General features: G+C 35.9%; 1 protein-coding gene and 1 long non-coding RNA gene across 2 annotated transcripts in view; both read left to right on the forward strand.

Moving 5' to 3' along the window:
- The window catches only part of LOC107833266 (uncharacterized), a 17320-nt gene extending 6997 nt beyond the window's left edge, over positions 1–10323 (forward strand). The window contains exon 3 of the long non-coding RNA XR_001658979.1: positions 10311–10323. This is a non-coding gene — a long non-coding RNA (uncharacterized LOC107833266). The remainder of the gene's footprint in view (positions 1–10310) is intronic.
- agr1 (anterior gradient 1) lies at positions 1569–7846 on the forward strand. Its single transcript, XM_007574458.2, has 8 exons — positions 1569–1674; positions 3991–4103; positions 4237–4300; positions 4529–4581; positions 5627–5703; positions 5950–6013; positions 6828–6911; positions 7514–7846. The coding sequence occupies exons 1-8, from the start codon at positions 1664–1666 to the stop codon at positions 7561–7563; spliced, it is 516 nt and encodes a 171-aa protein (XP_007574520.1). The 5' UTR covers positions 1569–1663; the 3' UTR covers positions 7564–7846.
- Positions 10324–11662: the final 1339 nt, after the last annotated feature.

Raw genomic sequence — 11662 nt, forward strand, 5'->3', positions numbered from 1 at the left:
TTTTGCAGCGACACAAATGTTGGGTTTTTACTGCATTTTTGTGGCTGCAGGTTTTGTGGGGAGTATTCACATCAATTTTAGACTACTATACAAAAAGACCAGATGCATATTAACTCACTGTAAAGAGTTTTATTAAACAAAACTATTGTTCTTAACATGATTCATGCTTATGGCCTGGAAAAAATATTTGAACATCTTTTTTTCAGTAAAATCACATCACAAAAGACTTTTCCAGAAAAAAAAAGATGCATCCATTATAGTGTTTATAGTTATAGGTTTTGCAACACATGAGTGTCTCTAGGGCCTCCTGAAAGTGAATCCTGTTAATGTTGCATAGCATGTGTGCCATTTGGAAACAGGGCAGGAAAGGAGCAAACTGTCCAAGATAAACATCAGGCATCCAGATTCCTAGTCCAAACGCTAATGTAAAAGGGGCTAAAAAGAGGAGAAATTTTCCTTTCTATCACAGAGTTTGATAAAAGTTTATGTGACAAATAAGGTATAAAATATATTTATTGATTATAGTTACTAAAAAAAACTTTATAGTTACTTTTTAAAGCAATTTAACACAGTTTTTTTTAGATAATACAATAAAGAATGAAATATGGAAATGAAAATATGTTTTTCTACTTGATTGTATTTTTGCAATACATAACCAGTGTTCAAAAATGATTAAAGCAAATTCCATGGTTTTTAAGACTAGATGTATCTGAATCTATTTGTTCACAAAGTCACTGGATATACAACCATTAACCCACAGGTCATGTTTTAAATCATTGTGAAATGAACTTTAGCAGCTATACTCTTAGGGTGGGGTCTGAAACAAGAACTTCAAGTGACTCTCTGGACCTTCCAGTGTGGCTCTTGATAAGTTTGGGAAAGAATGATAAAGCTGAGCAATATTTTTAAATATTTTTGTAACAAATAAATGCTGGGATTGGGGCTTTTTATCTTCAGATTGCAAACTACTTACTTTATCATATAATCAAATATGATCATTAAAGAAGTTGCATAAATTCCCTTTCATAATAAACTTTCATGAGTTTCTTTATATTAAAACCTTAGAACAAAACTACAATTTGTTTTTCTTTCATATAAAAATCAAAACAAATTTAATGATGCAGATATTACAAAAATAATACATTTTGCTTAGCTGAACCAAAACCAAAAATAAGTCTTCTGGTTGTAATCCTTATCTGTTTCTGACATTATAGGAAACCTTTGGCCCTTACTTTGCCTTTATGGTTTGCTGAAGTTCATTTTATTTTCCCACCCTTCCTGTTACAGTAAAGTGAGGTTGTTAGCTAAACCTGACCTAGCGATGCTTGTGTATTTTACTCTGATATTCAGAGGCACTGTTGGTTGGACTCATTAACTGCAAGTTGTTCAGGTCGTGTGGCAGCAAAACCAGCTCACATCATCACCTGTCCACCACCGAACTTAACTGTTGGTATGTTGTGTTTGGTTTTCTCTGAACATCCGACTAAGGATTTATGGGTGTGTTTGTGTGCGCATACATATAATAGCTTCTTAGTGAGTAACATTTTCTCTTTGTTTCATAGTCATTTCAAACTATTATATAAATACCTGTTTGGCAAGTTTAGCTAAAAGAAAACCGACAAAAGGGAAGTCATTGAGGCGAACAAGCACAGACTCTTGCTTCATGCTGACAAGGTAAGACATCCACCATCTACAGAAGACAAGAATAGTAGAATTTTGAGTTGTTTTTTCTGTGAAAACATTCATGTTATCTTTTAGAACATGAAAAGCTGATTAAAAGATAGTTGGATTTGTAAAGAATTTGGCTGTACTTGTTAATTTCTGGCCTCAGCTAAGATGGGGGTTTTTTGGCAACAAAAATGAAATAATAAATTATTGAGAAGTAGATTTCTATGTGAATCATCATTTGTGACACAAATCATGATTTCTCCATTTTGAATGTTGAAAAGGAAGCAATTGTGATGTGCACAAGAGTGCTCTGCAAGGAAATTGTTAATACAGGAGTAAGGGAAGATGTTTATCACATCCACTTTAAGGAAACACTTCAAAAATGTTTAAAATTGTTGCTCTTTTTATGACATGAATTCCAGGCTTGTCTTACTTGTTCAGTGATTCAATATTGAATATCTTTGAAGTTTTAAAACTAGTCTTACTTCTCTGACATGGACACGACACTGACACTTGGTAGCATTGCTAGCCATTTGGGTGCACTCAGTACAAACGCTTTGTGTTGCTCACCTCCCTGAAATTTTACAATAATTCTGAATTAGTCTGAGTCCATTTCCCTCTACTTACCACTGGAAAATTAAGACTCACCCAAAAAAATTGTGGAATTGAAATGAGGAAATAATGGTAATCTAATGAATGAGATGTAACAACAAAGAGTGTGACTCATTGAATACTGTTAGAATAAGACTTATCTTTATGCTGTTTTCACATGTAGTATTTGTTTGAAGCAAATCCTCCAAAACAACAAAAAGCTTCTGACTTCACAAAGGAAACTGACCTTATAAAATCATGACAAATCTCATTTTCTTGAGAAAGATTCATTAGAAAGAATTTATTACGATGTGTTTTTTTTCCTGAATTGCTTTGTTGCATTTTTCAGATCAAATTAAAATACTCCTAACTCAAACTTTCACAACACTTGGTCCTTTGTGCTTACCGTAGGAGTTTCTACATTTCAGATCGCTTAGGACCTGCATCATTTACTTCCATAAATTCTCTGCTGTTTTATGATATCATTTGTTTATGTCAGTCAAAATGGTCTATGACAGTGAGCTGAGCTGAATAGTCATTCTCTCTAAAACCAATCATCCCCATTTCATTGCTTGAGTCATTACAAACATAACTGTTGAACTTGTTCTCAAGATTTGTCGATTTTATGCATTTTTTTCTTATTCTTCCTTAAAGATGTCAGCAATTCCATTGCTGACATCTTTAAACAAGGATGTTTCTTGCGTTTGTTTTATATGAATCCATACTTTGCTTTTCTACAATGTTGTGAACAAATTAGAATTGCAGACACCTTATGGAGTAAAAGCCCAGCCAGCATGCCTAGGTGGGCCCCATGTGGGGGAAACCAGGGCTGATACATGGGTCCCATATGGGTTTGTCCGCGGGTTCCATGATGGCCCCACGTGGGTTTGCCCATGTAGGGCCACAGCCCACATGGGCCCTACATGGGCACTAAATGGACAAACCCATGTGGGCCACCACCACAGCCCACATGGCCCAAGTAGGACCCATGTGGGCTGTGACCCTACATGGGCAAACCAATGTGGGGCCATCGTGGAACCCGCGGACAAACCCATATGGGGCCCATATGGCATGCCCTCCTTTTCCCCACATGGGGCCCACCTAGGCATGCTGGCAGAGAGGTGTCTGCAAAAAGCAGACTCTGAGAAAAAAATGTAAAATCAAAAGTCATCAAAGTCTTCAGAACTTCACATTATTCTAGAATGACAGACTTTACCACTGCCATTCAAACTAAATCATTTTTGAAGAACAGATGTAACAGGCTGGACATGGGATCATTTCTCATGTTTTCACTGCATAATATTCTTCATATTTGTTTTCAGTTCTAAGCACTTTAGTGTTGGTATTTTCCACCCTGGTTGTTCATTTCCCAACTGATATGGAAAATGAACAAACGATAATTCAAGGCGTGTGCGTTCAATCTGGTACACGCTCAACTCCTGCTTACCTGTCAAACCTGAAATGTGAACAGCCCGTGGAGCAGGAAGGTTCAGATTGAGCTAAATGAACAGACCACATGGGGGAGGATTCTTCCTTTCATTGAATAAAATTGTTATTTTTGTATTTGATTTATTAACAAGCTTTTTACACCTTTGTTGTTATCGCAATTACTATAATTGCAATAATTTGTAAGGTTCTTGGTGCCCTATGCTCAGTGAGTCATGTGCGTGGGCGGAGACGCCACACCCGACACTCATGTTAAACAGTCGATTTTTACTGTGGTTTTCTCAGAGGTCGGGGAGCGATGCTTCGCTGGGTCGTGCTTGCTTTGTTCATCAGCCTCTGTGCCATTGCTGAGGCACAGAGCAAAAAGGCGAAGACTGCACCTCCGACCCCGTCAAGAGGTGAAGTTCAGTTTGAGCAGATTGATTTCATCACAGGACTGAATTAAAGTCTAAAATTAGCTGATTTGGAAATACTCTGTTAAACATTTTGCTACTTGGTGGCAACATCTTGATTTTTCTTTTCCTTCTTCAGGATGGGGGAAAAATATTAAATGGGTCAAAAATTATGAAGAGGGCCTGGCGGAAAGTGCCAAGAGGTAGGACTTTGAACCCATTCTTTGACTGCATGATAAGATTGTCTTCTTTTCAATGTAGCTTTTTTTTCTTGTCACACACAGGTAAACAGTTGGCTTTATAAAGTCATTAATCATGTAAAATTTGCCACTGCACCTCAATTTGTCAATAGATTAATTGCATTTACACCCTCAGTGTGCTTACTGTGCTGAAGAACCCACTGAGTTGATTCACTGGTTTTATTTTCGCAGTCAGAAACCACTGATAGTCATTCATCATCTAGAGAACTGCCCACACAGTAAAGGTACTGTAGAACTTTGGTTTTGTTCAATGAAAAAAATAATAATAATTTACACGTATAGATGCAGATCTGCATACCCTCTGTTATTGTGGCTACTTTGACTTCACGGGGAGTTCAGTGCTTTTGTCCCCGATTCCCTGCAGTGTAGGTAATGAAGTATGTTGGATTTCTAGTTATAAATCACTCAGTTGGTTTTCTGGAGGCGAGGTGGGTAGAAGTCTCAACAACAAAGCAGAGCTGGATCTCAGTTTTGTTCTTTGAACTACACTTCTATTGGCATCCTTTGTAAAGAGGTGTAAAAGGCCTTTTAAATGTGTATTGCCTAGCAAAAAGAAGTTTATTCAGTGGAAGAATATAAAAATCCTACGTTAAGCTAGAAACACCAGATTTTGTTGTACAAAGTACTGACAGACCTACCAGGAAAACTTGGTGGTCCTAATGGAGAGAAGGGTCTTTGAGGAATTTCTTTCTCTTGATCATCCAGAGACTTGGGTCCTCTACTTTATTTTCTTCATCTCGTCTCAGTATTTTGTATAGGATTTAGGACTAAGGACTGAGATCTCTATGAGATTAGGTGGATTTTATGTCAAATGAACCATTTCTATGTTAATTTGTCCATTTTTGGATCATTATCCTGCCAAAAGACCCAGTCATGACCTCATTTTCAGTTTTCTAGCTCAATTGAGCAGATTTTTATTTAGAAGCTCCCTAGATGCCCAAGATTTTAACAAAGTTCCCAGAAACACAGATCTCTCACAGTACTGTAACATGTTAATTGATTGTGCAATACCCAGATTTAAATAAATTTAATTTAAATCTGGGTATTGCACAATTAATTCAGGGTTTTCTTTTACACATCTTTGCCAGGAATGCCCAAAAGCGTGTAGAGCACTGTCAATTTAAATTCAACTGTCATACATTTACATTTATAGGTTAGTGTATTTTAAAAATGTCCTGTAAAACCTGGATTTTATTTATTGTTATTTTTGTCATTACTATCATATCATATCCAGTTAAATTTCTCAGACTAGATGTAATTATTTAACAGCTCTGAAGGAGGCATTTGTTGCTCATAAGTCCATCCAGAAAATGGCCAAAGAGGACTTCATCATGCTTAACGTGGTGGTAAGTAACATATTATACATACACTGAGGAGAAACTATGTTGTATAAAAATATTATTGGTCATGACATTTCTAGATATGTTATTATTAATGCAATTTTTTTGGAAAATCTATTCAGATTAGTGTTAATGTTTATTTAGGTACATTCTGTAAGTGCAATGGTTTCATACTCTATTTTGGCTCTGTGTAAATTAACACATTTAACATTGGCGGTTATTATAATTGTTGTGATTATTGTTCTTCTACAGGAGGAAACCGGGGACAAGCATCTGGCTCCTGATGGCTATTATGTTCCCAGAATCCTCTTTGTTGGTAAATACCCCCATCAATTATTATAATACGAATCAGTGATGTTAACTGCAGTTCTGAGAAAATCAGAAGTAAACATCAGAGAGGGATTTTATGCCTAATTAAATAGGATCATAACACAGAGTACATGAATATCAGTGAGAAGAATACATTATATCCATTTTAACTTGTTTTGATATTTTATGGGTAAATTCTGGGGGAAAATGTTTCCTTTTACTTTTTTCCCCACAACCTAAATGTTGGATAAAACTGGATTTGCAAATGCAGAAACCCTCTGAGTGGCTCTGACATATTCATGCTTCAGTGAGTAGACTGCAAAGATATTTCAATTTCAATGTATACATCAACATCTTACTAAAATATTTGAGACTTTAAGAATTTTAGTGGCTTTTAGTTTTGCTTCCAAATTAAAACACTTGAAAACATTAAGAGAACCAGTCAAAAAGTACTTTTATAGTATTTTATCCCAGTTTGTCCTGTAATAAAAAAAAATTTAAAGAATTTTTGTTTTTTATTGTTTACTCATATTTCTAAGTATTGTTAAAAAATATGTTAAATATAAATTTATCCAGTTTTTATATAAAAAAAACACACTTTCCTGTGGTTTCATAATTTTCTCACAACTCTGTGTGCTACTAATTTGATATAACTCTTTTGTGGATTAGCATTTTGCTATAGTTTCCCAACATCTTTTGTTTATTCTGCTATATTATTACTATGTTCTTCTAACTGCAATTCTAAGCCATTTATCAAAAGAAAACAGAGGTCATATAAACCAGGCCTGTATCTTTAGCTGATCATTTGTGTCATTCTGCAGATCCGTCTCACACTGTGCGTGCAGATATTGTGGGGGAATACAAAGACCGCCTCTACACCTACAGCCCAGATGACATGGAGCTCTGTGAGTGACTGTTAGCTCTCACTTTCACGCTGCTTGATCTTGTTTAATAGGGCGAAAGCATGCAAGGAGAATTCATATGTCCAATCTGTAAAGTAATCTTTACATGAGCACCATGCAGGTTGAAATATTCTGAGATAACTGTTTAGGCAACACTTTGAGTGTATATTTTGCTTTTTCAAATTACACAGGAAAATGTTAAAATCATATTCTTTGTTGTCCAAAGGAATCCACATGTAGATATTTAGCTGTTTTAGCTTGAACTTAAGTGAAAGTGGGCGATTGATAGTAAAGGCTCCAGAAAAAACTTATAAATTTTTTTCCAAGGGTTGTTAAAAAGGAATAAAAAGTGATGCAATAGTTTAGTTCTGAGTGGCAATGTTGAGAAAACTATTTGACACTCAAACTGGGAGTTAGCTGTTCATTGACATTGTGTTTTAACAAACTGAACCTCCTGTTGACAAGTGTGCAGTTTTCAGTTAATGTGGATTATTACAAACTGTTGCACAGCAGATGTACCTGCAGCTTGAATTAATGAACTGTCCTGTTGGCAGCTTAGTATCGGAGCTCTGATGTTTTTGTTCCTGTCCTCTGTTCTTTGGCAGTGGCAGCAAACATGAAGAAAGCCAAACTCCTGCTGCACAGTGAACTTTGACGCAGCTCTGCTTCTACCAGGTAGATGCTCCTGCAGAAAGACCAGCACTTGAACTGTTACACGGTCTTTTAGAGCTCATTTAAATCAACACTAAGGAGAAGCAATTGTTATTTTATTCATGCATTTGTAATATTTCGGTTGCTGTTCTGCAGTAGTGCTTTTTTATGTCAAAAATGGCTGCATACCTCAGAAAAAAGTGGAAAAACAACTTCAAATGTCAAGTTCTTTGCAATGTGTTGTTGTATCTTTAACCACATTGAAATAAATGCAATTTGAATCTAAAGCTTCAACTTTATTCTATTTACTCGCATTGAAATCTTAAAATTGTATTTCTTAAGGGTTGTTAAGAAAAGAAAAAAGCTAATTTACCACAAACTTTAATATTTTCAAAGCTCTGAGAGTTTATGAGTGAAACTAAAACTGAAATAGGAGCACAGAGTTACCAAATATTAATAAAATACATAACCTTCATTTTGATAATAACACGGAAACAATTAATTCTCACTTCAGGGAACCTAGAAAACAATAGATTTTAGTTTTATGGATATTGGCATTTTTCCAACACTAGGTGGCAGTGTGATATAGCTGGTTAAAGTAGACCATATGAAGGCATTTTAGAGATCGAATGCTTTCAATGTAATGATATTAACAAAAATCAAAAGAACGCTATAAGTTTCACTCAGTTTTAATAGGTAAAACCTTAATGCAGGTCAGAGCTCTGCAACCTCCAGCTCTGGAGTCACATGTGGTTCTTAAGAAGCTTGACAAAAATGCTAAAGAATTTAATGTTTAAAATGTACATTTAATTAGTAAAAGCTTGGCTTAACATTTTCATGCATAATATTTCTTTAAAGAGAATTTTCTTTCTGTTAGAATATTCATAAAATTATTCTAAGAGACTATTTTTATGAAGTCATTTCTTTTGTCTATTGCCTTTGTGACTCTAAGCAAATTTTGTTTACCTGGAATGAAAGCAAAAATGGCTCGTAGGGTTGTAAATGTTGCTGATCTCTGGTTCAGATGAATTGCAAACATGTTTAGGTTTAGAAAATCTCATTTATAAAGCTGCTTGAATATTCTAGTCAAATGATGCTTCATGAAGCCTGTCAGACTGGTGCCATATGGTCAGGTATGCAGAAATGGCTGCAGTAACATTCTGCATTGAGGGGCGTTGAAAACCTGTCAGAGACGGTAGATGCCTACAACACTACAGTACTGACTGAGGTAGTTTTAGTTAAAGGTGGAAAATCTATTACCAGGTCTGATGTCCTTGCCTTTTTTTCCAGAATTTGTATTTTTATTAGCAAAGCAAGGTTATATTAGTTTTTTAAAATCCCCTATTAACCATTTGTTTTCGAGTATGTATGGTATAAATCTGACCACTTTGACAGCCTGGAGGGAAGAAACTTTGGTGCGGTTATATTTTCTCTGCAGTGCCAGCCTGAAAGTAAACATCTACACAGTTTGTGTCCAGAATGTGTGGGGTCTGCAGAGACGTTAGCTGCCCCTAGACATGTTCAACTCCTGGTTGGAGGGAAGACCGGCCCTGATGGTCCTTCCTGTAAAGCCAACTGTTTGTAGTATGAGAGTGAAATACTGAAGCTCTGTCATTTATTCCCTTTTTATCACATGCGATTAGTAATGTGTATTAACTAACACAACATATCCTCTTTCTTATCAGTCTGAATCCTATAACAGAGCTCACTGAGCAGTTGTCCGTTCTTCATGCTGTGTAAAAAATCTCAAGACGGACCTCTCCAGATGTTTTAAACTCTGCCTCCCTCTGTTCTTTTCCAATAGGTTTCTTTTGCTCGCACTGCTGGATTCATAACAAATGTGTTTTCTGCTCTGGCATCTCAGGTCTGACAATTCCCTCCCTGTGTTCTCCGCGCTGCTGTTTCAGTGTTCTGGGAGAGAAATGATGCCTCCAAATCTTCCCAAAGCTGTCATACCACTTGGAGAAAATGAATAATACCTCATTTACTTGGCGCTGTTTAAGGAATTGTTATTCAAGTGGGAAAAACGTGGATGGAGGCCAAGTTTATTCATGTAATATGTTTGATGTGATAGCCGCACAGTGTGGTGTATATGAAAACTTTACAATTACAAGTACATTCCTACAAATCTAAATATCATTAAAAAGTTAATTAATTTCTCAAATTTAATTAAAAACGTAAAGTTCATGTTATATTGATTAATTCCAAACAGAGCAATATCTTTATATGATTTATTTCTGTTAGTTCTGATAATTAGTAAATAAAATCCCCAAATTCAATCTCACAGAACTTTTTACACAAGACCAATAGAAACGATTTTGACAACAGAAAACGATGACCATCTGCTGTACAGTATTTGATCTTCATTTGCACAAATGACTATAAACCCACATTTCCAGTTGTTCAGTTTACTTCCTGCTGCTCTGCATTTCCTGTCCAGATGATCTTATCAACAAAAGTCACCACGTCCTTTTGCTGTATTATTAATAACACAATATGTATCCATTAGACCTACAACATGATGAAGTAAACAGTCCATTTTCTTTATACAGCTGTTGTACATGAGATTTCACATCATTATTCATATATGGTATTCACTTCCTGCTTTAAAGAGAAATCCCTTTTTGGTGCAGAAAAGGGTTTTTAATATTTTCTTCTTTGATAAAACAATGAAAAAAACCAGATTATGATTCACATACTTTATATCTTTTTTGCTCTGATGATTCTAAAATATTTCCATTTTAAAACCAGACAATAATTTGGTCTGTTGCCCACATGATGACATCAAATTCAAGGCAAGAAGCTTCAAATGTACAGAAATATTCTCACAGACCAAACCGTCAAACTCACCTGAGTTTAGAGATCTTTACTTTGACTTTGCCAGTGACAAGGACACTGGGCTATTAGTTCTTGTTTGCACATTGCTCGGACAATTTAGCTATTCAAATAGCGCCCGCTTACCGGAAAACAGCTCCTTAATGAAGAAATGACTGGGTAATATGCCATAAACTTACTCTTTCATTCCTTCCCACACACTCTTGAATACACACTGCATTGAACCAATATGTACAGTACACACATGCACACCCAAACACAAACTTTCCTCACACACATGCTCACACGGGGGCAGAATGCTATTATAATGCAATCTACAGGAAACGGTGCCAATTTTGCCTTGTAAGTCAGACAGGTCAAATTGCAAATGTCAGCTTTTTTCTCTTTGATTTTAATTATTCTGTCAGGTTCAAAGAGCCTTCATCAGTAAAGGAGCTGTTCTGACAAAGGAAGGCCTGAGCGCACAGATAAGCTCAATCTGCGTCTCCTCTTGACACTTTTCTCCTCCGTACTTAGCCTATCTGCTCTCTTCTCACACACAGCGGCACTCGGGATTACCGCTGAGTAAATTGCAAACTATCACCGTGCCACAGAGATGGTTTAGCAATTACCAAACGGCTGCACTGATGGGAAGTCAACTTTTTAAAAACACCGTTTCTTCACGTCAGATGAATTTTTATATATAAGATTATGTGTAAGCATGTGTCTTACATGTTTAAAATACACTTAGCACAATTATTATTTCTGTTTGCAGAACATAATAAAAAGTCTAGCATGTCTTTTTTAATCTCTCCAAATTTTCTTCAAGACAAGCTGGATTTTCTACATCCCTAAAGCAGATGGGTTTTTTATTCCTGAAGAGGATTTAAAAACACACTAATGAATTTCCAATTCAGTAAAACCTTTTAATCAGGCCTAAATGAGCCGTTATCCATCTGCTCCTGTGAGTTTGAGGTAATGACACTCAACTGGAAAAACTTCTTCCTCTGTGTTTAGTCGTGTCTTCTTCCCTGACATTGCTTCAATTAACTCTGTATACATTTTTGGTTTTAGCTTACTCTTAGAAAGTCCTCTGCTCTGGTGATTAGTTTATTTCTGTCTCTTTCCTGGACAGTCATCAATTTCATGTCTGTCTTTTTCTTGGACTGAGTCAAAAACTTTCTGTACTTTCTTTGTTTTTCTTTCTCTCGGAAAGAACGTCTTTGATTCTGCATGTCATTTTACAACTATGTGATGGATGGAGCTTCATTTATTTATTTATTTATTTA

This window comes from Poecilia formosa, unplaced genomic scaffold, assembly GCF_000485575.1.
Source record: "Poecilia formosa unplaced genomic scaffold, Poecilia_formosa-5.1.2 Scaffold353, whole genome shotgun sequence".
Lineage (NCBI taxonomy): Eukaryota > Metazoa > Chordata > Actinopteri > Cyprinodontiformes > Poeciliidae > Poecilia > Poecilia formosa.

What these genes read in the sequence shown, in the direction of transcription:
- agr1 (XM_007574458.2), top strand. An exon ending in ACCTCCGACCCCGTCAAGAG is followed by an intron (nt 4,104 to 4,236) that starts GTGAAGTTCAGT and finishes TTCCTTCTTCAG; the next exon opens with GATGGGGGAAAAATATTAAA. An exon ending in TCATCATGCTTAACGTGGTG is followed by an intron (nt 5,704 to 5,949) that starts GTAAGTAACATA and finishes GTTCTTCTACAG; the next exon opens with GAGGAAACCGGGGACAAGCA.